Here is a 22,321-nt window from a genome sequence, read left to right on the forward strand (position 1 = left end):
GAAAGTTCACTGCAGCGTTTTCGAATAGGTGTGTAAATTGGCCTGACTTTGTAAAATTTATCTTTATTTTCAGATGGCTTCTCCAGATTGTTCACCAAGTGTAAATTTGTTCATAATTATAAAAATCTGTCTCGTGACATGTTTTTCCAAAACACTTTTACCTTAAGGGTTGTATCCCAATACATTTGTAATCTGGGAAGTTTCAAAGTGCGAGTCAATGTATGCAAACCAAATAACACCTCTAGTTCTTGAGGAGTTGTCTGCTTGAATGAGGATTTGCCTTGTTGTAATGCATAAATATTAGTATGTGCTGCCACGCTAGTGAACAAATCATCTGTTATATATCTTTTGAAGTATTGTATTGGAGAACACAAGACAGATTCTTCAAAATTTGGAGCTTGGTATGTTTCTGCCATGGTACTTAGAGGCTTGCATTTCCGGTTTATGGATCCTTAAGTGTCACCATTATGTTGTCACACAGGTTATTCAATTCTGGGTTGTTTTCATTGCATGAAAAGTTCATTTCATCATCCACCACCTCTCCATCATCTTCATTTTCAGATATGGTGTCACTACACACTTCATTCACGCCCGCTATGCTATGTGATACACTGTCATCCTCATCTCCACTCAAACTAATGTCAGAAACATCACCATTTTCAATTATGTCCATAATCAAGTCCCAATCTTTCTCCACAGAAAGATATTCCTTATCCATATTTGTAAGTCAAAAGCCAGCAATATAAAATAAAATCGTATGTACAGGTCAGTTATTCTCCTCCTTGCTGCTGGTACTGAAATTACTGAAAAAATACCACACATAACTACCGTAGCCATGCAAATACAGCTGAGACACATTTTAGGTTACGTTTCCTATTTTACACCATTAATGACCTGTTGTACACAATTGTGTACATTAAACTTACCTGATACATAACACAAATATGATCTGGATGAAATTGCTGAAAATTCCACGGAAAGAATGTCTAATCTTTCCAAAAGATGGAAAGCACACAAAACATTAATTAAAAAAACTCACAACTTGACTATTTAGCAATAAAGTCAATGAGTAATTGCTTCCCACAGAGAGACAACACCAGAGAGTATATTTTACTATGTGCTTCACAGACTGCTCACAAGAGAGCAGAAGCTGCTGGAGCATGGCTAAAAGAAACATACACAAATGTGCACAGTGAGTGTGGATGCACCTGACATTTCTTGTCAGCGAAATATTAGTGAACAAACTTTATGTACACAATTGTGACCACCAGGTCTGAAAGGGTTAAATAATTTTGAAAAGACACAGCAAAATTACAAATTGAAATTACTCTTATGGTAGTTTCAATCAAAGCACATACTGATAGGGCTTTGATTAACTCAACAAAAAATAACATGTGTTGCTGTTTATGTCACAGAGTGCCAGACCGAAGAGTTTACATTAACTGCACAAAAGCAACTTACTGCACGTATATGCCTGATATTTGTTAATGTGACCTTTGGCTAATAATATGGATTATCACATTGTAAGGTGAATATGTGAATTTATTTTATTGTATAGTGGTATAACACATTGTATTTCCACAGTTCAGAAGATGGCACATTTGTCGAGTGAAGTGTGTCAAAATAAAGAAAAGTCACGTGCTACTTTTGGCCGCTCTGCAATCTTAATTTCTAACAGTCACTGTTATTCACAGGCAAAGCCTGTGCTCACTAAATTCATGTTCATATTTTACAAAAGTGACTTTTTAAATTTGTGGCTCAGCATTACTCACACTTGACAGCAACTGTTATTTTGTATTGAGAACCCTGCATTCTTCTTGAAGACTGAGGTTTGTTTCACTTGTCAAACAGCATTTGAGTGAAGTATGGCAAAGAAGAGGAGCGATATCATTCCGTGTTAGTAAAGTTGTAATTAACTGTTAGTATACTTTACTGAAGTAGCTGACAGTTGCTGCTCTTGCCATGTAATGTATAATTTGACTTGCCCCACATCCTTAAAGGCTGTTCTTCAAGGTGGGATTTATGGAATCCAGTATGTGAATATATCTGTCTCTACTTCTATGTACATACTGTACAGGTTAGGATATGGTGCATGGCAGAGGGTACTTTGTAGCACTTGTAATAACCCCCTTTTGCTATTCCACTAGCAAATGGAGCAAGGGAAAAATTTACTGCTTCCTTAAGAGTCCAGATTTCTCTTACCTTGTCAGCACTATCCTTACGCGATCTATGTGTTGGTGGCGGTATTGAGTTTTTGAAGCATTTCCCTAACACTTGCGTCTTCATCAAACCTACTGTTAAGAGTTCTAGCAGCGTGCCTCTGAATTGCTTCGATCTCTTTTTTTTTTAATCTGACCTGGTGGGGATACCTGACACAACCAGTTTTTATTCCATTACGAGTAACTAATTTCATTATTTATCAATGAAAATAATTAATTTTTGAAAATGTAATGTAACTGGATACATTAAAAGAAGTCTACTCACCATGCAGTGGCAGGAAAAAACCTCTTCAGCATTTATACGTGTCTTCTCTTGCCACTGCTTGGTTAGTAGATTTTTTTTTTTATCTATTCCGTTGCCTTACAATTTCATTATTTAATTTATTTGTAAGTTTTCCTGAGTGGTCTCATATTCCTGTGATTTATGAATTCACCTAGTTTCAATGTGGTGTATTATGTCAAAATTTCTAATTATTATTGTTAATGTATGAAACACAAGACAGTAACCATAGGAATTACAGAGTACACATATTGCTTAGTAAAACAAGTAGCAAATGTCTTTTTAGCACATTATGCTGCAGAGTTCTCCAAGAGAATACACTCTACACATTACAGATCAACTGAAATGATTAATGTTATCTATGGACCATGTGCCTAAATACATGAAATGTATTCACAGTTGTGAATATGGATGAACATCAGCTATATAATGGAATGACGTCAATGAAAATTTTAGCAGGACAAGGACTCGAACCAAGATGTCCCACTTACCACAAGTGGTATCTCTCCATCTGTGCATGAATGGTGCAAACAATACTTATTTCCAACATAGGTAGGATAATTCTATTGTGAAAAGGATAGATTGATATTCACTGTATGGATGATATGAGTCAGACAGGCACAGTGAAAAGACTCCTTTGCACCAAATGGCCTTCTGCTGAAGTAGAAAACACACATACATTCACACAAGCACAATTCACATACTCATGGCCACTGGCTGCTGTGGCCAGAAGTATTGGTCATGTTGTGTGAGCTGTGCTTGTGTGTGTTTTCGACTTCTGTAGAAGGCCTTTTGTCGGAAACTAAAATCTATGGCAGTCTCTTTGTTGTGCCAGTCTGAAATTCAGCATCTCCTCTGTATGGTGAATAGCAATGTCTGTTTTTGATAATATTGTTGTTATACGGTCCTGAACTTTCCAGTGTTTGATGGATAGGACAATTTCCATTTTATGGGGAAATCCTGAAGATCAATTACAGACATTACTCGCACTACAGCTACATGGTATGTAATTTATCTGTGTGTGTGTGTGTGGCCAGGGGGGCACTGCATGCATGTGCACACACTCTATACCACCAAGGAAAGAATCATCCATTAGCTAGCAGTGTCTCAGTCTTGTTTATGTTCTTTTTGACAGCACGGTGCCTCAATTATTTGGCAAGTTGTTATTTTTACTCCACAAATAATTTATATTTGGCCAAGGCATTTCCACTGTGTTACTTATAACTCAGTGAGCTTCACTACATCTTCATCTTTGAGATCAATATGTAACAATGGTCACTGTTAGCAGGGTCATTATATAAAGTTTATGATCAATAGATTGGTATCAAACAGCAAGATGTATTAAGAATTTACAGTTCCAAAGAAACAAGCATTGTAGTAACTTTCCACTATAGTGGTTTTTCTTTTGTTGCCAATGGATTGGATATCTTCACTCATTTTTTACATTGTATAAATACTGAAATTCTAAACATTTTCTTCTTATTTCATTGTAGAATGGATTAAAAAATTAGTATTCTATTACACATCATCCATTTATTAGATTGTTTTCACCTTCTGATTAAAAAATGTGCCCAAGCTTTTACATCAGATTATACAGGGTGATTCAAAAAGAATACCACAACTTTAGGGATTTAAAACTCTGCAACGACAAAAGGCAGAGCTAAGCACTATCTGCCGGCGAATTAAGGGAACTATAAAGTTTCATTTAGTTGTACATTTGTTCGCTTGAGGCGCTGTTGACTAGGCTGAAAACCAAACTACCTGAGGCAGCCCGTGACAGAGCACTTCATCACTGGCCTCCAAGAAGCCCTGATCTTACCCCCTGCGATTTTTTCTTATGGGGGTATGTTAAGGATATGGTATTTCGGCCACCTCTCCCAGCCACCATTGATGATTTGAAACGAGAAATAACAGCAGCTATCCAAACTGTTACGCCTGATATGCTACAGAGAGTGTGGAACGAGTTGGAGTATCGGGTTGATATTGCTCGTGTGTCTGGAGGGGGCCATATTGAACATCTCTGAACTTGTTTTTGAGTGAAAAAAACCTTTTTAAATACTCTTTGTAATGATGTATAACAGAAGGTTATATTATGTTTCTTTCATTAAATACACATTTTTAAAGTTGTGGTATTCTTTTTGAATCACCCTGTAGTATTCTTTTGACATTTTTCAGATACATCTGAACTGTCACTGTCAAATCAAGCACAGTACCTGATGATTAACCTGGCCAGTATTAACTGGTTTGCAGACATCCTGCAGGAGAGAGCAGCATTCCCAAAGGTCAGTAAAAACGAATTTATTTTGAGTTCAAGAAAGACCTCCATAAGGTTCCATTTCCTTTGCTCACAAGCCGACCTTGTTCAGAAATTTTTGTAACTCTGGTAAAAGAAAATGTGGAGCTCTAATTTGGCCAGTCTGTAATGGAATCTGCCTGTATTTGAAAAGCTTCTACACCACATCTGGTATTCTAATTAGCATTCCACAGTCAAATGCATGTTGGTGAGGTGGGGTGGGGGGTGGGGGGGGGGGGGGGATGTGTAAGTATGACAATACTCTATAAAATTGCAGATCAGTTTTGTTAAACAGCACAGCTCTCGGTAATTATGTTGCATATGACGGTTGTTTTCAAACAGTTGTAATGCACTGGTATTTGACAGTAAATGTCGTAAGTGATTGGTTTCACGGATAAACATGAACTTGAGGCTCTGATAATAAAAATGAGGAAAGAAAAAAAATAAAATGTCATCTGTACTCCAGGTACTGAGCCCACTGGACTCACATTTGGGAAGAGCGGAGTTAAAATTGTTGTCTGTCCTCCTCGATTTTTGTGCACCATGACCTTTCTTCCTTCTGTGAATCCACACACAAATTGAGGTACCAAAATGGTGTCAAGTATACATGTAGTCTCAAATCAGCCTGTAAATTGTGATCATATTTCATCAGTAAAGTGTACTATATGCCATGAAATTGTGTTAAATGGATTAAGAATTCGCACCTTCAACCATAATTGCTGTCATATCATGGATAGAAGTTCAAAATAAGTGCACCTGTGGTATGGAATATAATGGTGCCATTGAAATGTACAGTGCAGTCTGCAAGTGAATATAGAGAATAAACTTAGGAAAGAACTTGATTTTGTCATACAATACACTAAAACGTTTGAAAATTTGGCAAGAAGAGCAAGTAATTCTTCAGAGTCTAGCCAATATGGGTTCGCCAGTGTCAGACTGTAAAACAGTACGTGATCCGTAACAAAAACCACAGAACTTACTTTAGAACTAAGTAATAGTTTAATGTGCTTGAAAATAATACAGAGATGGAATAAAAGTTGAAAACTTGATTGTAGTTGAATCTATGTGTGAAGAAAAACATTTTGAGGTTGCAGCAATGCAGATGAATAAACAAAAGAGTAAATTAACAACAATGTCAGTTCACAGATCACCGTGTGGTGATCCCAAAGTTTTAGAAATAAGTTAGAGGCATCACTCAACATATTACATGATAAAAAACAGCAGTAATTATAAGTGGAGACTTTAATGTCAACTTGTTAACTGAAAGTGCATCTAAAGATCAATTCTTGAATATTCTACAGAGCTTCAACTTGTGTCCTCTTGCCCTACAAGAGTAACAAACTCTACAGAAAGTCTCATAGATGATTTCTTCACAAATAGAGAAACCATATATACAAATGTAATTAATGTTGACCTACTAATATGATCAAAGTGCACTAATCTTTAAAATTCTCGCAGCCCCGGTGACTGAAAATACTTTACATCAAATTTACAAAAGAAATTTCTCTTCTAATAGCTGCAGTCATTTCGTAAATACACTGGTTACCCAATATTGGCAGAAGTATTGTTACAAACAAGAACAAGAGCTGCATATAATGTTTCCTCTTCCCTGTTTAAGTTAAAATTTGAAATGTGTTTTCCTAAAAAAGTTGTCAGAAAAACTTATATGGCCATTTACATACTAATTCCTGGATTACAACAGGTATTAGAAATTCATTGAGGAAATTCATTGAGGACAATGAAAATACCTAACTCTTGATTGAAAAGTTGTACTGATCCCATGTTCAAAGAATATGTAATAAACTAATATATATATATATATATATATATATATATATATATATATATATATATAAAAAAACAAAGATGAGGTGACTTACCGAACAAAAGCGCTGGCAGGTCGATAGACACACAAACAAACACAAACATACACACAAAATTCAAGCTTTCGCAACAAACTGTTGCCTCATCAGGAAAGAGGGAAGGAGAGGGGAAGACGAAAGGAAGTGGGTTTTAAGGGAGAGGGTAAGGAGTCATTCCAATCCCGGGAGCGGAAAGACTTGTTCGGTAAGTCACCTCATCTTTGTTTTTATATATAATTTTTCCCACGTGGAATGTTTCCTTCCATTATATATATATATATATATATATATATATATATATATATATATATATATATATATATATATATATATATATAAAGGTATTTAAAAACAAAGATGATGTGACTTACCATACGAAAGCGCTGGCAGGTCGTTAGAAACACAAACAGACACAGACACATACACACAAAATTCAAGCTTTTGCAACAAACTGTTGCCTCATCAGGAAAGAGGGAAGGAGAGGGAAAGACGAAAGGAAGTGGGTTTTAAGGGAGAGGGTAAGGAATCATTCCAATCCCAGGAGCGGAAAGACTTACCTTAGGGGGAAAAAAGGACGGGTATACACACACACACACACATATCCATCCACACATATACAGACATATTTAAAGACAAAGAGTTTGGGCAGAGATGTCAGTCGAGGCGGAAGTGCAGAGGCAAAGATGATGTTGAATGACAGGTGAGGTATGAGTGGCGGCAACTTGAAATTAGCGAAGATTGAGGCCTGGTGGGTAGCGGAAAGAGAGGATATATTGAAGAGCAAGTTACCATCTCCGAAGTTCGGATAGGTTGGTGCTGGTGGGAAGTATCCAGATAACCCGGACGGTGTAACACTGTGCCAAGATGTGCTGGCTGTGCACCGAGGCATGTTTAGCCACAGGGTGATCCTCATTACCAACAAACACTGTCTGACTGTGTCCATTCATGCGAATGGACAGTTTGTTGCTGGTCATTCCCACATAGAATGCATCACAATGTAGGCAGGTCAGTTGGTAAATCACGTGGGTGCTTTCACATGTGGCTCTGCCTTTGATCGTGTACACCTTCCGGGTTACAGGACTGGAGTAGGTGGTGGTGGGAGGGTGCATGGGACAGGTTTTACACCGGGGGCGGTTACAAGGATAGGAGCCAGAGGGTAGGGAAGGTGGTTTGGGGATTTCATAGGGATGAACTAACAGGTTACGAAGGTTAGGTGGACGGCGGAAAGACACTCTTGGTGGAGTGGGGAGGATTTCATTAAGGATAGATCTCATTTCAGGGCAGGATTTGAGGAAGTCGTATCCCTGCTGGAGAGCCACATTCAGAGTCTGGTCCAGTCCCGGAAAGTATCCTGTCGCAAGTGGGGCAATTTTGTGGTTCTTCTGTGGGGGATTCTGGGTTTGAGGGGATGAGGAAGTAGCTCTGGTTATTTGCTTCTGTACCAGGTCGGGAGGGTAGTTGCGGGATGCGAAAGCTGTTGTCAGGTTGTTGGTGTAATGGTTCAGGGATTCCAGACTGGAGCAGATTCGTTTGCCACGAAGACCTAGGCTGTAGGGAAGGGACCGTTTGATGTGGAATGGGTGGCAGCTGTCATAATGGAGGTACTGTTGCTTGTTGGTGGGTTTGATGTGGACAGACGTGTGAAGCTGGCCATTGGACAGGTGGAGGTCAACGTCAAGGAAAGTGGCATGGGATTTGGAGTAGGACCAGGTGAATCTGATGGAACCAAAAGAGTTGAGGTTGGAGAGGAAATTCTGGAGTTCTTCTTCACTGTGAGTCCAGATCATGAAGATGTCATCAATAAATCTGTACCAAACTTTGGGTTGGCAGGCCTGGGTAACCAAGAAGGCTTCCTCTAAGCGACCCATGAATAGGTTGGCGTACGAGGGGGCCATCCTGGTACCCATGGCTGTTCCCTTTAATTGTTGGTATGTCTGGCCTTCAAAAGTGAAGAAGTTGTGGGTCAGGATGAAGCTGGCTAAGGTGATGAGGTCGGTTGGTTGGTTGTTTTGGGGAAGGAGACCAGACAGCGTGGTCATCGGTCTCATCGGATTAGGGAAGGATGGGGAAGGAAGTCGGCCGTGCCCTTTCAGAGGAACCATCCCGGCATTTGCCTGGAAAGATTTAGGGAAATCATGGAAAACCTAAATCAGGATGGCCGGACGCGGGATTGAACCGTCGTCCTCCCGAATGCGAGTCCAGTGTCTAACCACTGCGCCACCTCGCTCGGTAAGGTGATGAGGAAAGAGGTTTTAGGTAGGGTGGCAGGTGATCGGCGTGAAAGGAAATGCTCCATCGCAGCGAGGCCCTGGACGTGCGGAATATTTGTGTATAAGGAAGAGGCATCAATGGTTACAAGGATGGTTTCCGGGGGTAACACATTGGGTAAGGATTCCAGGCGTTCGAGAAAGTGGTTGGTGTCTTTGATGAAGGATGGGAGACTGCATGTAATGGGTTGAAGGTGTTGATCTACGTAGGCAGAGATGCGTTCTGTGGGGGCTTGGTAACCAGCTACAATGGGGCGGCCCGGATGATTGGGTTTGTGGATTTTAGGAAGAAGGTAGAAGGTAGGGGTGCGGGGTGTCGGTGGGGTCAGGAGGTTGATGGAGTCAGGTGAAAGGTTTTGCAAGGGGCCTAAGGTTCTGAGGATTCCTTGAAGCTCCGCCTGGACATCGGGAATGGGGTTACCTTGGCAAACTTTGTATGTGGTGTTGTCTGAAAGCTGACGCAGTCCCTCAGCCACATACTCCCGACGATCAAGTACCACGGTCGTGGAACCCTTGTCCGCCGGAAGAATGACGATGGATCGGTCAGCCTTCAGATCACGGATAGCCTGGGCTTCAGCAGTGGTGATGTTGGGAGTAGGATTAAGGTTTTTTAAGAAGGATTGAGATGCAAGGCTGGAAGTCAGAAATTCCTGGAAGGTTTGGAGAGGGTGATTTTGAGGAAGAGGAGGTGGGTCCCGCTGCGACGGAGGACGGAACTGTTCCAGCACAAGCAAAATTACTAAGTAATGATAGACTAACAACAAAATCAGGCAATAAATCAAGAACTACTTGGGAAACAGTGAAAAGGGAAACAGGTGAGAGCCTCTTAGATCAGGAAATAGTACTCGAAAATAGTGAAAATATTGAATTACAAGATGACAAATTACATTACTAACAATTTTTTAACTTAACCAAACATGAGAAATTAACAGCTTCAAAAGTAGATAGAAGTATGATGTTAACTCCCATAAATGAAAATGAAATATTAAATGTGATAAACAGTCTAAAACCAAAAATGTCTGCAGGTTTGGATGAAGTGCCTGTGTCACTAATTAGAAGTGTTGCCCAACAAATTATAAAGGAGTATATATTGCCAATTTGTCATTCAACAAAGGGGTGTTTCCACAGAGTTTCAAAATCTCAAAGGTTAGACATCTGTTTAAAAAAGGAGGGCCATATAAGGTAAATAATTACAAATCAGTTTCCTTTCTCCAATCATTTTCCAAATTTTAGAGACATTAATAAAAATCAGACTCATAGATTACTCAGATGCATACAAGCTTCTAAACTGCAATCAACATGGCTTCCACTCAGGCCACAGTGCAGAATCAGCCATCCGTGCTTATAATGAGCAGATTGTCAAGAATTTTGATGATCAAAAATTTTCAGTGGGAATTAACTTAGATCTATCAAAAGCATTCGATACAGTAAATCACCAAATTTTGTTAAACAAGATTGAGGCAACAGGAGTAAGAGGAGCTGTGTGGAAATGGATTGAATCTTAACTTTAAGACAGAACTCAGGTTGTAGAAGTCACCTCAGATCATAATAACTATAAAATCAAATAGTTTTCAGATGCAAAAAAAGTGGAAATAGGCATCCCACAGGGCAGTGTTCTTGGTCCCTTATTATTCTTGCTTTGTATAAGTGACAAAGAATCCAAATATTGCTACCAAAACTATGTTGTTCACAGATGACATGAACATAATTATAAGTGATGATGAAACAAATCACTATCCGCTACAACTGACATAGTCTGAAATATATACAACAGAGGTTTAATCACACGGGTTGGGATTAGCCGAGCGGTCTAAGGCGCTGCAGTCACGGACTGTGCGGCTGATCCTGGCAGAGGTTAGAGTCCTCCCTCAGGCATGGGTGTGTGTGTGTTTGTCCTTAGGATAATTTAGGTTAAGCTTTGGGACTGATGACCTTAGCAGTTAAGTCCCATAAGATTTCACACACATTTGAACATTTTTTTGCACACGAGTTAACACTTAAGTAAAACAAATCATATACAAGCAAACCAAGGAAATGATCTCCAGTTAAAAGTGAGTGACAAAGAGATAGAGAATGTGCAATCCACAAAGTTTCTGGGCATGCACATTGATCAAAACTTAAGCCGGAAAGACTGTATCGAGTATTTATCCCACAGGTTCAGTTCAGCATGTTTTGCATTGAGGGTAATATCTAGAGTGTGCTAGATTAGTGTATTTTGGTTACTTTCAGTCTGTTGTGTCTTATGGTATAGTATTCTGGGGTAAAACTAAATCACACTTAATAGATACCTTCAAACTACAGAAAAGAGATATTCAAATTATAATGCGCAACTCTGCAAGAATTTACAGTGGGACCCTCTTCAAACAATTACAAATACTCCCAATCCCATCACTGCATATATTTAAAAGCATTCTATGTACAAGAGCACACCTGAACAATGTATGTACCATTGAGGACTGCAGTGTCTGGTGCTCCCATTTTCCTCATTTTTCTGTTTCTCCTCAGCTGTACTTACTTGGATATGCTGGTGCAGTTCAGTTGCAATATTTATTATCTGAAAATGTTGCTTAATGCTATGTTTATTTTCCTACATGTTTTTTTTTTATTTTCTTTTTTGAGTGTCGTATCAACAGTCGGTTTCAAATAACGCTCAAAGAAGTTTCCTTGTGATTGTTTTAAACTGATGCTATTGTTGAAATATTTTGTGTTATTGTCAGATAGTATTTCTAAGCGACAATGTGCTCACTTCATGTTCCAGGAAGGTCTATTGGAAAGATTTCGCAGCAACTTGGTTGTAGAAAGTACAGATGCCTTTGAGGAAAATGAGTGGAAAACCTTGCGTATAGGATCCGTGGATTTTAAGGTATGTGTTTGGAATACGCCACTATACGAATAAAATTTTTATTTCAAATTAGTGTCGATGCGAAGGTATTAGCTGTGGCCTATTAGTAACTGTAATGATTTCTCTGTAGAATCATTTTGATTCATGATGCCTTGATCCAGTTACCTTGTCCTTGTTACAAGAACAATATTACCTCAATTTTCTTAATTTTAGTAAATTGCAGTAATGACAGTAAGCATTAAATGAATCTTGAGCATTCCCTGTAGAAAATAAGAGGATTTAGCCAATAGCATTGTTAAATTTAGGTTTCAAGCTATGCAGCTTATTATTAAGTCTATCAGTGCGTTCTGAAGAATGACACATTCTTTCCTGAATGACCAAGAAGGATGTGTTTCCCACTTTTAGACTGTTTCTCTGTATGTTGTACTGTGAATAGCTGCAACTGTGACTTCTGTAAACAAGATCACATCATCAACAACAAATCTCATGAGAGAGATAATGTTTGGGAATGTGATTTTAACAGCACCCATTAAGTAGTGGACTACATGAGGCTCATCAGTTAATACCCAATATTACATCATGGAATGTCAGTATGCAAAGTAAAGCATGGTGATGGACTATATTCTGATCATAAAGGCGGCTGCATTTAATTTCTCTGTTTTCTGACAAGGGAACCTCCCCATCGCACCCCCCTCAGATTTAGTTATAAGGTGGCGCAGTGGATAGGCCTTGAAAAACTGTACACAGATTAATCGAGAAAACAGGAAGAAATTGCGTGGTACTATGAAAAAAAATAAGCAAAATATACAAACTGAGTAGTCCATGTGTAACATATGCAATATAAATGTGAATATTGACTCAGGAACGCCGTGGTCCCGTGGTTAGCGTGAGCAGCTGCAGAACGAGAGGTCCTTGGTTCAAGTCTTCCCGGCAGCGAAAATTTTAATTTTTTATTTTCAGACAATTATCAAAGTTCAAGCACTTACACAAAATCAAATTTGCTGTCCAAAATTCCAGGACATGTTCAGATTTGCTTGGACATATGCAGGATTTGACGGTCTACACGCGGAAAAAATTGAAAACGTTAAAAACATATGTTTTGACGGAGCACAAGGAAAACTGTGCGACTGCAAAACTGTTGCATTCATTTGTTGCAGTTTATGTGACAAATTCTTATGTTTTCATCACTTTTTTGGGAGTGGTTATCGCATCCACAAGAAAACCGAAATCCGGCAAGGTAGAAGAATCTTTTTACCCATTTGCCAAGTGTACAAGTTAGGTGGGTCGACAACATTTTCCTGTCATGTGACGCACATGCCTTCACCAGTCTTGTATAGAATATATCAGGCATGTTTTCCTGTCGAGGAATCGGTTGACCTATGACCTTGCGATCAAATGTTTTCGGTTCCCATTGGAGAGCCATGTCCTTTCGTCTACTCATCGCACGGTTTTGCGGTGCGGTCACAAAACACAGACACTAAACTTATTACAGTGAACAGAGACATCAATGAACAAACGGACAGATCACAACTTTGCGAAAATAAAGAATAAAATTATTTCACCCGAGGGAAGACTTGAACCAAGAACCCCTCACTCCGCAGCTGCTCACGCTAACCACGGGACCACGGCGCTCCTGAGCTCGCCATATCCTTGATGTTGCCTATCTGGCACATGAACTACTCAGTTTGTATATTTTGCTTATTTTTTTCATAGTTCCACACAACCTCTTCCTGTTCTCTCGATTGATCTGTGTTCAGTTTTTCAAGGCCTACCCACTGCGCCAGCTTATAACTAAATCTGAGGGGGGTGCGATGGGAAGGTTCCCTTGTGAGTAGATATTTGTAGCAATAAAACTTCTCATACTTCACATAATTTGTTTTATACCTACATTTTTCTTCTCATTTTTTTCATAGTTCCACACAACTTCTTCCTGTTCTCTCGATTGATCTGTGTTCAGTTTTTCAAGGCCTATCCACTGCGCCAGCTTATAACTAAATCTGAGGGGGGTGCGATGGGAAGGTTCCCTTGTGAGTAGATATTTGTAGCAATAAAACTTCTCATACTTCACATAATTTGTTTTATACCTACATTTTTCTTCTCATTTTTTTCATAGTTCCACACAACTTCTTCCTGTTCTCTCGATTGATCTGTGTTCAGTTTTTCAAGGCCTATCCACTGCGCCAGCTTATAACTAAATCTGAGGGGGGTGCGATGGGAAGGTTCCCTTGTGAGTAGATATTTGTAGCAATAAAACTTCTCATACTTCACATAATTTGTTTTATACCTACATTTTTCTTCTCATTGTTTAATGTGGATTTGTCTTGCCAAACAGGAGTGGAAGAAGCTATAATTTTAATTTAATTCAGCACATTCTGTGGAACAATGTAAGTCAAAGCAATTTGTTCATGTGATAATTCACTACATAATTTAGTGTCATATACAATAAATAATATGTTACAGTGCAACACTAAGCTACACCAAATAAGCCCTGTACAAATTAAATGGAGAGTGCTGCAAGGAAGCCTTTGAAAAATATCTGGCTCATCAGAGATTTTTTAATTCTGCTGGCTGCTTATGTAAAATGAAACTTGCAGAATAGTGTTCACCATTCTCTACAGTGGTCAAAGAAGCATTGTACAACTGAATAAGAAATGAACAAAAATTATAAAAAAGGTAAATTAACAGACAAAAAGACTAAAAGTAAAAGTGTAGTAGTCCACTAAATAATGTATTGGTAGATATGACAGAATAAATTGAAGACCTTGTTAAATCAAAGGCAGCTTGGATATCAACAAAAACAAAGTAAAAGCAACAGTGACATGGGGGTGACTGATAGGCAGCACAAAGACACACACAACAGATGAGGAAATCACTGTAGCTTTAAAATGTTAATATTTTGTGATACAGACAATGAATGTGGCAGCTCATTTTGAATGTGTTCATATTATTAACCACGAGTGTGGGAGTGTATGTACAAGGATGACAGTTATAAATCTGGGATGCTTAAACACAGGCCTCGTGACGGCTCGCCCTGCTTTCTTTCTTCACTCGTTTTCCTCAGTGTCGATGTACTGGCTGAAAAATGGATTGTGGAAGTGCAACTACTGTCTGCTGTAAATGATGTAGCCGACAGATGCACAGTTGTGTTTCACAGTCTTTTACTTTCATTGTTCACAACTCCCCAATAGTATGCAGTTATATATGTATGGCCAGTGCACTATTGTTTAAACTTTCTGTAAGCCTCATTAATAGTTAATAGTTAACACCTCCACATACTGCTAAAATAGTTTACTATTGAACATCTACGAGCAGTAAAAACCTAACCACAAAGTTCACCGTTCTTGAAGAACAGAAAGGTATGTATGGAGCAGACACGTCATTGTTTTAACACCTGGGCTAATTGTGTAACACTTACTTCACTGTTAAGTTGCGGCATCGTTGTCATTCTAACCAACAAAGGTTTCTCGTCTGAAACTTGGCCGTGGACTGACTGTCTCGTGACTAAAAATTGGGCCCATATATATCCTCGCAATAATAGGTACTGGAACTTCACATTGTTTGATGTTTAATTTACAAAAATTACAATTAAAACTTAACTCATTAAATTAACTGAATATATCGAAAACTTACATCTTTTCAACAGCTTCTTGTACTAGGAGGGTTAAGCTGAATTATTTGTTTAAATCATGAAATTAACAAATTATGCAAACAATACCTTTGAGAAAACTGTTAATTACTTTTGCTAACATGTTTTTGAAGAGAGCCAAATAGGTACTGTAAGATTACTAGCAGTTGTTCCTCTAAATATTTATAATTAATACAGAATTTATATTTGTTTATACATCAACAATAGAATTTAAGTTATGAAATAATTACTGATTTTGCCCTATAGTGAAAGATACTAACTAGGAACAGTCAAAATAAATTAGAAAATCAATTACATACATAAAACTAAGCACAAAATTAGATCTGGTATTATATTCTTTAAAACTGAGGGCCAACCTTTCTCTACAATGAAAATGCAGATTATATTCACTTATGTTAATGGTAATTTGTCAAAATGAAAAAATGAATTTTAAGAAGGCAAATGGCAAAACAAGAGGGGAAGTAAAATTATCCCAGCTTGCTTCGTCACAGACTGCACAAAGTTTGCAAGCAGACACCATGGATCTTTCTGATTGCCCTTTTCTGGGCCAGTAATAATCTTTGTGAATGCATAGAGTTGCTGCAGAAACTTCCTGAAACTTACTCCGTTGCGGCCCCCTTATGAAACATACATTATTTTGTAGTTGCCCCCCCCCTCCAAAATCACCTATTTTTAATATGGCCCACAGTATCTATTTACTTCTGTCTAATTATTGCAACTATCAGTTACAACAACAATGTTAATGATGAGAGGGAGTCTTTTTGATGTCAGAATTAATTGTTTTTAATGAGTATGCATTTGTATGATTCACAGAGGGTTAAAGTTAACAAGCACAACTAGTTCACAAATAACCATGGCTGCATGTATAGTTACTGGAACTGAGCATTATTGGTTCAGAAATTAGTTGGTAAGGTAAAGTTTAACTGTTTCCATCTATATTTCTTTTAATTCACGTAGAATGTTTTAATATTTGAAAGATACTGAGATATGAATGATAATAGGACAATAGTCAACTTTTAAATTCCAGTTTAAAAGCTGATTCAAACTGATCATCCAAAAAGGAAATAAACAAGAGTAAGAATGTACAAAGTTCGAAATTTGGAAATTTTCAGACATATTCACAGTTGCTGTTATTGCGTGTCTGAATTTGTGAAGAAATAAATTTCATTCCTAGATGAATCTTGGAGCCTGCAACTCATAGATCCCCTTCCAGCTGCAATCGAGATCGACATTTCATCTCGATTAATGCCATTGTCAAAAATGTAGACTCACACAATTCTGTTTCATCCTTGAAGTGGTACATTAAGGGCATTCAGTTCCTCAAAAACATCGACAAGTAGCACCTTACTAGAAACCATTTCTCATCCATGAAACAAAGCCAATATACACACATCAAAAAAAGTTTTGCATCATCCCGGTTACCAGAACTCCTGAAGATAGATGTTGACTGTGGATATTGTATCACAGACACAGTCCCTTTTACTGTTCAGAGAGGTCACTAAACCCGCCCAAAGATGTAAACAACTATGCATGAACAACACCTATTATATGGAGGGGGTCTGACAGCCGATCAGTTCCAGTCATTCCACCAGGAGGGAGGTACATGGCTAGTGTTGTCTGTAGTTCAACCATGCCTAGACGGTCAATACCGCGGTCCGATCATGTCCACATTGTTACTTTGTGCCAGGAAGGGGTCTCAACAAGGGAAGTGTCCAGGCATCTCGAAGTGAACCAAAGTGATGTTGTTCGGACATCGAGGAGCTACAGAGAGGCAGGAACTGTCGATGACATGCCTCGCTCAGTTCGCCAAAGGGCGACTACTGCAGTGGATGACCACTACCTACGGATTATGACTCAGAGGAACCCTGACACCACCATATTGAATAATGCTTTTCGTGCAGCCATAGGACGTCGTGTTACGACTCAGACTGTGCACAGTAGGTTGCATGATGTGCAACTTCACTCCCAATGTCCATGGCGTGGTCCATCTTTGCAGCCACGACACCATACAGCATGGCACAGATGGGCCCAACAACATGGTGAATGGACCGTTCGAGATTGGCATCACATTCTCTTCACCGATGAGTGTCGCGTATACCTTTAACCAGACTGGGTATTAGAGTTATCGGTGTGTACAGCAATCTGGACCACCACCTCTGAAGGTCTCGCTGTATGGTGGTACGACATGCAGTGTGTGGTTTTCATGAGCAATAAAAAGGGTGGAAATGATATTTATATTGATCTCTATTCCAATTTTCTGTACAGGTTCCGGAACTCTCTGAACCGTGGTGATGCAAAACTTTTTTTTTTTATTATGTGTGTACTAGAACTGCTGTTCAATAGAAAAAGACCAAGTTCATCCTTGAGCGCCACAACACAAAGAACTGTACCACAAGACAATCAGAGTATTAGTAGGAGCCAATTGTGAGTAGAACCCATATCATTGCAAAGATTGGAAAATAATGTAGTGTTTAAAGCTCGTGGTTTCACAAAATTTACAACACTAACTGTATTATTAATCAGTTAATCAGTCTGTTGACTTCCAGTTGTACTATTTAGAAATTGATGCTTTCCTGTGTATCAAGCAGTGTGTTAATTTTACAGAGGGAGAAACAGTACACCCACTTGCAATGAACCCACTTTTAGTTCTGGTAAATGCTGTCATAATCAGTTCATATAGCAACACAACTTGCCCATCGTTGTCAATAAAAATGGAATTCACAAGAAAGAAATTACCTTCACCTGTAGTCCTTCCCTCCAGAACTTCACATAATAGTTAGTCCTCAAGCATTTCATTTTCATAACAGTAGTGTTCAAAAACAGGAAGCTGGGGAGGATTACTGATAGCAGTGCTGTCACCAAATTGGAGGGTGAATTTTGGGCTATCACAAAGATGCAGCAGCAGCAATTGATTTTTCATGTCAGCAGCTATTTCATCAATACAATGAGCCATGTTACCACCTGAGAGTGGTATCAACTTCAGACTCTTGGCAAACCTTTCTCCGTGTACAATTTTGCACACCTTTAAAGCTGCAGGAGGATGTAGTTTTTCACCAGTACTATGTGATGATTTGGATTTTGCAAATAAGCTGGCTACCTCTAGGAATGTTCTTAGGGCCTTCTTAGGAACTGATGCCCTTTTATTGAAGGACCTAATATTTCATTTTAGTTGTTGCTCATGACACCTAAAAGATTCAACAGGTTTATTTACGTCATTTGGAAGTTTTGTCTGCAGATCTCTCTTAATTAAGGTTTCAAGCGATTGTTGGCAAAAATCTCGCAACAAAGAACACACTGTGCTCATTCCTCATTCAAAAGTGTGCTGGTAAAGCCTATGTCAAATAATGAACTTGATATTTACACACTTACACATAATTCTGCATCTAGAACTAACATTGCTGATAGAAACAGAGAAAGATGCGAAAGAATGTTTGTTGATTAAATTTGAGTCGTTTTCCTTTTTAGAATTGCATCCTTTTCTTTGTCAGAACTGCATCCTTTTGAGGAGAAGAGACACTTCCATGGGATGTCTCGTTACCCCTGTCAACCAGCCACTCACCCATGAGAATGCCAGAACTTGTATCACTTTATTTTAAATCTGATTACCTACTTCCAATGAACATGCACAAGAATTCAGCTTCTAGTTATCTCACTATCTTTAAACTGGCTGTGGAAGTCTGCTACAAATTGAATGGACAGTCACAATGTCGTGATCAAAAATCTATTCATGCAGTCGTTGTTGCGAAGCAGTGGAGGGCATATTTTCAGTTGGCTTATTGTCATTACTGGTTGTTAAAAGTATCTAGCTAACTGTGCAGTGATCGTTGACAGAGGCGGTGTGATGAAATATTACTCATCCCCCTTTTCTCAGAATTCCTGCTGACAGGATCTACTGGTCAGTTCCTGTGAAACAAGACAGCACATTAATGATGGTTCATGGAGATGAGAATCTGACACTGCAACATTTGTTCACTGGAAATTTTTTTCTTACATAATCTGAAATATAAATATTTCAGTGAAAGACGGTGCCCTCTTCTGTTATTCTCTGCCCTCCACTTTGAGAACTGCCTCCATAGAGTATCAAACAATAGAAAAAACAACAATATGAAGAGGATAGATTCCTACTCACTGCATGCAGGAAGCATTGAGCTGCAGACAGGCACAATGAAAAAGACTGCTAAACATGTAAGCTTTCAGACAAAAATGTTCTCCTTCCGAAATAGAAAACACACACATTCACACACGCAACTGACACACTCACGGCTAATGTCTCTTGACACCGGAACCCAACTGAATAATAGTCTGTCCTTTTCATACCATAGAACATAATAGAGGGAAAATACTTGAAGTAAACAAACTTATTGATTTGAGTGTCAGAGAGAGAGAGAGAGAGAGAGAGAGAGAGAGAGGGGGGGGGGGGGGGGGGACATTACTCATAGGAAAGAAGGCAGTATCTAGTTTCTTCACAAGACCCTGACTGTGATACTGACAAGACAGCTTTTAATATCTATTTTCAGTCCTAAGAATTTAAGATGTTTGACTCCACTGGTTGTTTGATAACCTTGGAACAGTATAATTTTGAATCTGTAAGATTTCCATGTCAGAAACTGCATGCATTGTGTTAAATTGCAGTTAAATGTCAATTTATTCTCTGTAAGCTAATGTTATCTGCTGCCCTATTTCATAAATAATTTATAATACATGAGTATAGCTTTATTTAAAGCTTTGTTTTTTACTCTTATTTACTGATTCCATTAAAATTATGTAAAAAAGAAGAATTGAGAACATTATAAAAAATTACGGAAATTCTGGATGGAACAACAGGTAAAATAAGAGAGAGGGAACCACTGGCCTATAGCTGAGTGATGTGTGGAGCACAGAAGCACTAGTGACACCAGCTTTCCAGCTCTTTCTCTTTTCCTGGCAGAAGTACGCACATTTGTACATAAAACCACACGGAGACAGGGCATTTGGATGTCTGTGTGCTTGTATATGCAAATGTGAGTGTACTTTTACTAGAAAAAGAGAGAGAGAACTCGAAAGCAAGTGTGAATAGTGTTTGTGTACTCTGCACATCAGTCTGCTATATTTTACATAAAACTGTGAGACCGAGTAGATGAATGATGGTTGGCAAATAGTCGTGTTTGAAAAACCATAAAATTAGTAGAGATACATGTGTGTTGGAATTCCTGTTGACTTTGTTATATACCCCCACTAATCTAATGTCTTCAGATAAAGTTTGAATTTTTATCATTTTGTTTTCAATCAGCTTATTCAGGTATGTCAAAAGGAAAAATTCGTGGAGAAAACTATACAATTTTGAGACAGAAGGCAAAATGTCGGTACTGCTGATAGCCACATACTCCGACAGTCCAAAAGGTTTCAGATTGGATTAATAATTTAAAAAAATTACAGAAACGTTAGGATGGTGGTTTTAATGCTTCAAGTATTCTACATAGTCTTACCCCAAAGTGAGTATGATGCACAGGATGATCATACAACCATGTGACATTGCCAGAAAAGTCCTTTTTCGGGACATTGTTCAACTTGTGCATCACATTGGCTCGAATGTCAGTTTTGTTGTCAAAGTATTGTCCTTCATGTGAATTTCTGCACTTTGTTATTTTGTGTGGATTTGTATTGATAACACCAAGTCTGGGGGACTGTGTTGATTTTTTTCCCGAAAAGAATTGTACACATTTTCATTTCAGTCTAGCTGCAGCAGGTGTTCACAAGTCTTTGTTTTCGTTCAGAAGCTGAGTTGTGCAGACAGAATCTCTCTCTCACTTTTCTCATTTTCAAAACATTTTGGAGAATGTCTAGAACACATGATTAAGATATGTTGCTCCATTGTGATTTGTGACGTGTTGTTTACAGTTATTGATTGGTTCAAGCTGTCATTGTATTTGCTGTCCAGATTTCACTTAAGCACCAAGAAACAATATCAGTCTTGTAACTTTTTGGATGGATGGTTTGTAAAAATACACAACACCATCTTAGCTTTCATAACTAGTATTTCCTCAGTCTGAAAGGAGAGAAGGATAGTTTGGGGATAGTAAAGATGAGTGGAGACCCACCTGTTTTGTTTCCTTCATAACCTTCTCCAGCCTATCCCTCATCTCAGCATAAGGAAGGAACTGTTAATTCTGAAAGCTATGATAGAGTTTTTATGCAGGATGTCCCAGGAGAAATGGTGAATATTCAGGGATATGACAGGAGTGATCATTCAAAGTAAAAAAGTTGACGAGACATACCGTAAGAGCTAAGAGCACTCGCTGAATAGAAAAGTTTCTTTGTAGCAATGATGAACAAGTGCCCATAGCTCTTAAGGTATGCAGTTTAGAGTCCACTGGACACTTGTTTTCTTGCTTTGGTCCATACTACCATCTCTCAAGAAATGGAAAGCAAAGTGTTTAAAGAAGAGGAGATATGTGGTACAGTATTGAAGATGAAGAGGAGCTCATAGCTCTTAAGCAGTGCATTTTAGAGCCCACATTTACTACATAGTTTTGCTTCAAATGATTGTTCCTCAGTACTGGCCATTCTTCCCAGGGCACCGTATACATGCCTGTTGTGAGTACCGTCATTCTGACTTTTGTTCATTCATCGTGTTCTATAGATACTCCCAGGAAGGAGAAGCCTTTGGTATGAGGAACAAGTATAGGTGTGCATTTACAAAAGATGAACAAATCTTAATATGATACTGGAAAGTGCTGGATAGAATGCAAATAATGGAAAGTGATCACTTACATACAGTTGAGGTACTCAGCAGTTGTCGCGCTTACACTATCAGATAAGAAGTATCAGGGCACCCGTATGTAATGCAAAACTGACCACTATATAACATGAGGTGGACCTGCTAATATAAGGGGGAGCAGGGAGTATTGTGTGGTCAGTAGAGAAGCAGTTCAG

At 38.6% G+C, this 22,321-nt stretch overlaps 1 protein-coding gene across 1 annotated transcript in view; it reads left to right on the forward strand.

Moving 5' to 3' along the window:
• Positions 1-22,321, forward strand: part of LOC124552479 (molybdenum cofactor sulfurase 2) — a 162,196-nt gene that overhangs the window by 133,020 nt on the left and 6,855 nt on the right. Inside the window, exons 11-12 of the mRNA XM_047126760.1 lie at positions 4,675-4,781; positions 11,680-11,784. Coding sequence (XP_046982716.1) covers positions 4,675-4,781; positions 11,680-11,784 — 212 coding nt within the window. The remainder of the gene's footprint in view (positions 1-4,674; positions 4,782-11,679; positions 11,785-22,321) is intronic.

This window comes from Schistocerca americana, chromosome 10, assembly GCF_021461395.2.
Source record: "Schistocerca americana isolate TAMUIC-IGC-003095 chromosome 10, iqSchAmer2.1, whole genome shotgun sequence".
NCBI classification, from domain to species: Eukaryota; Metazoa; Arthropoda; class Insecta; order Orthoptera; family Acrididae; genus Schistocerca; species Schistocerca americana.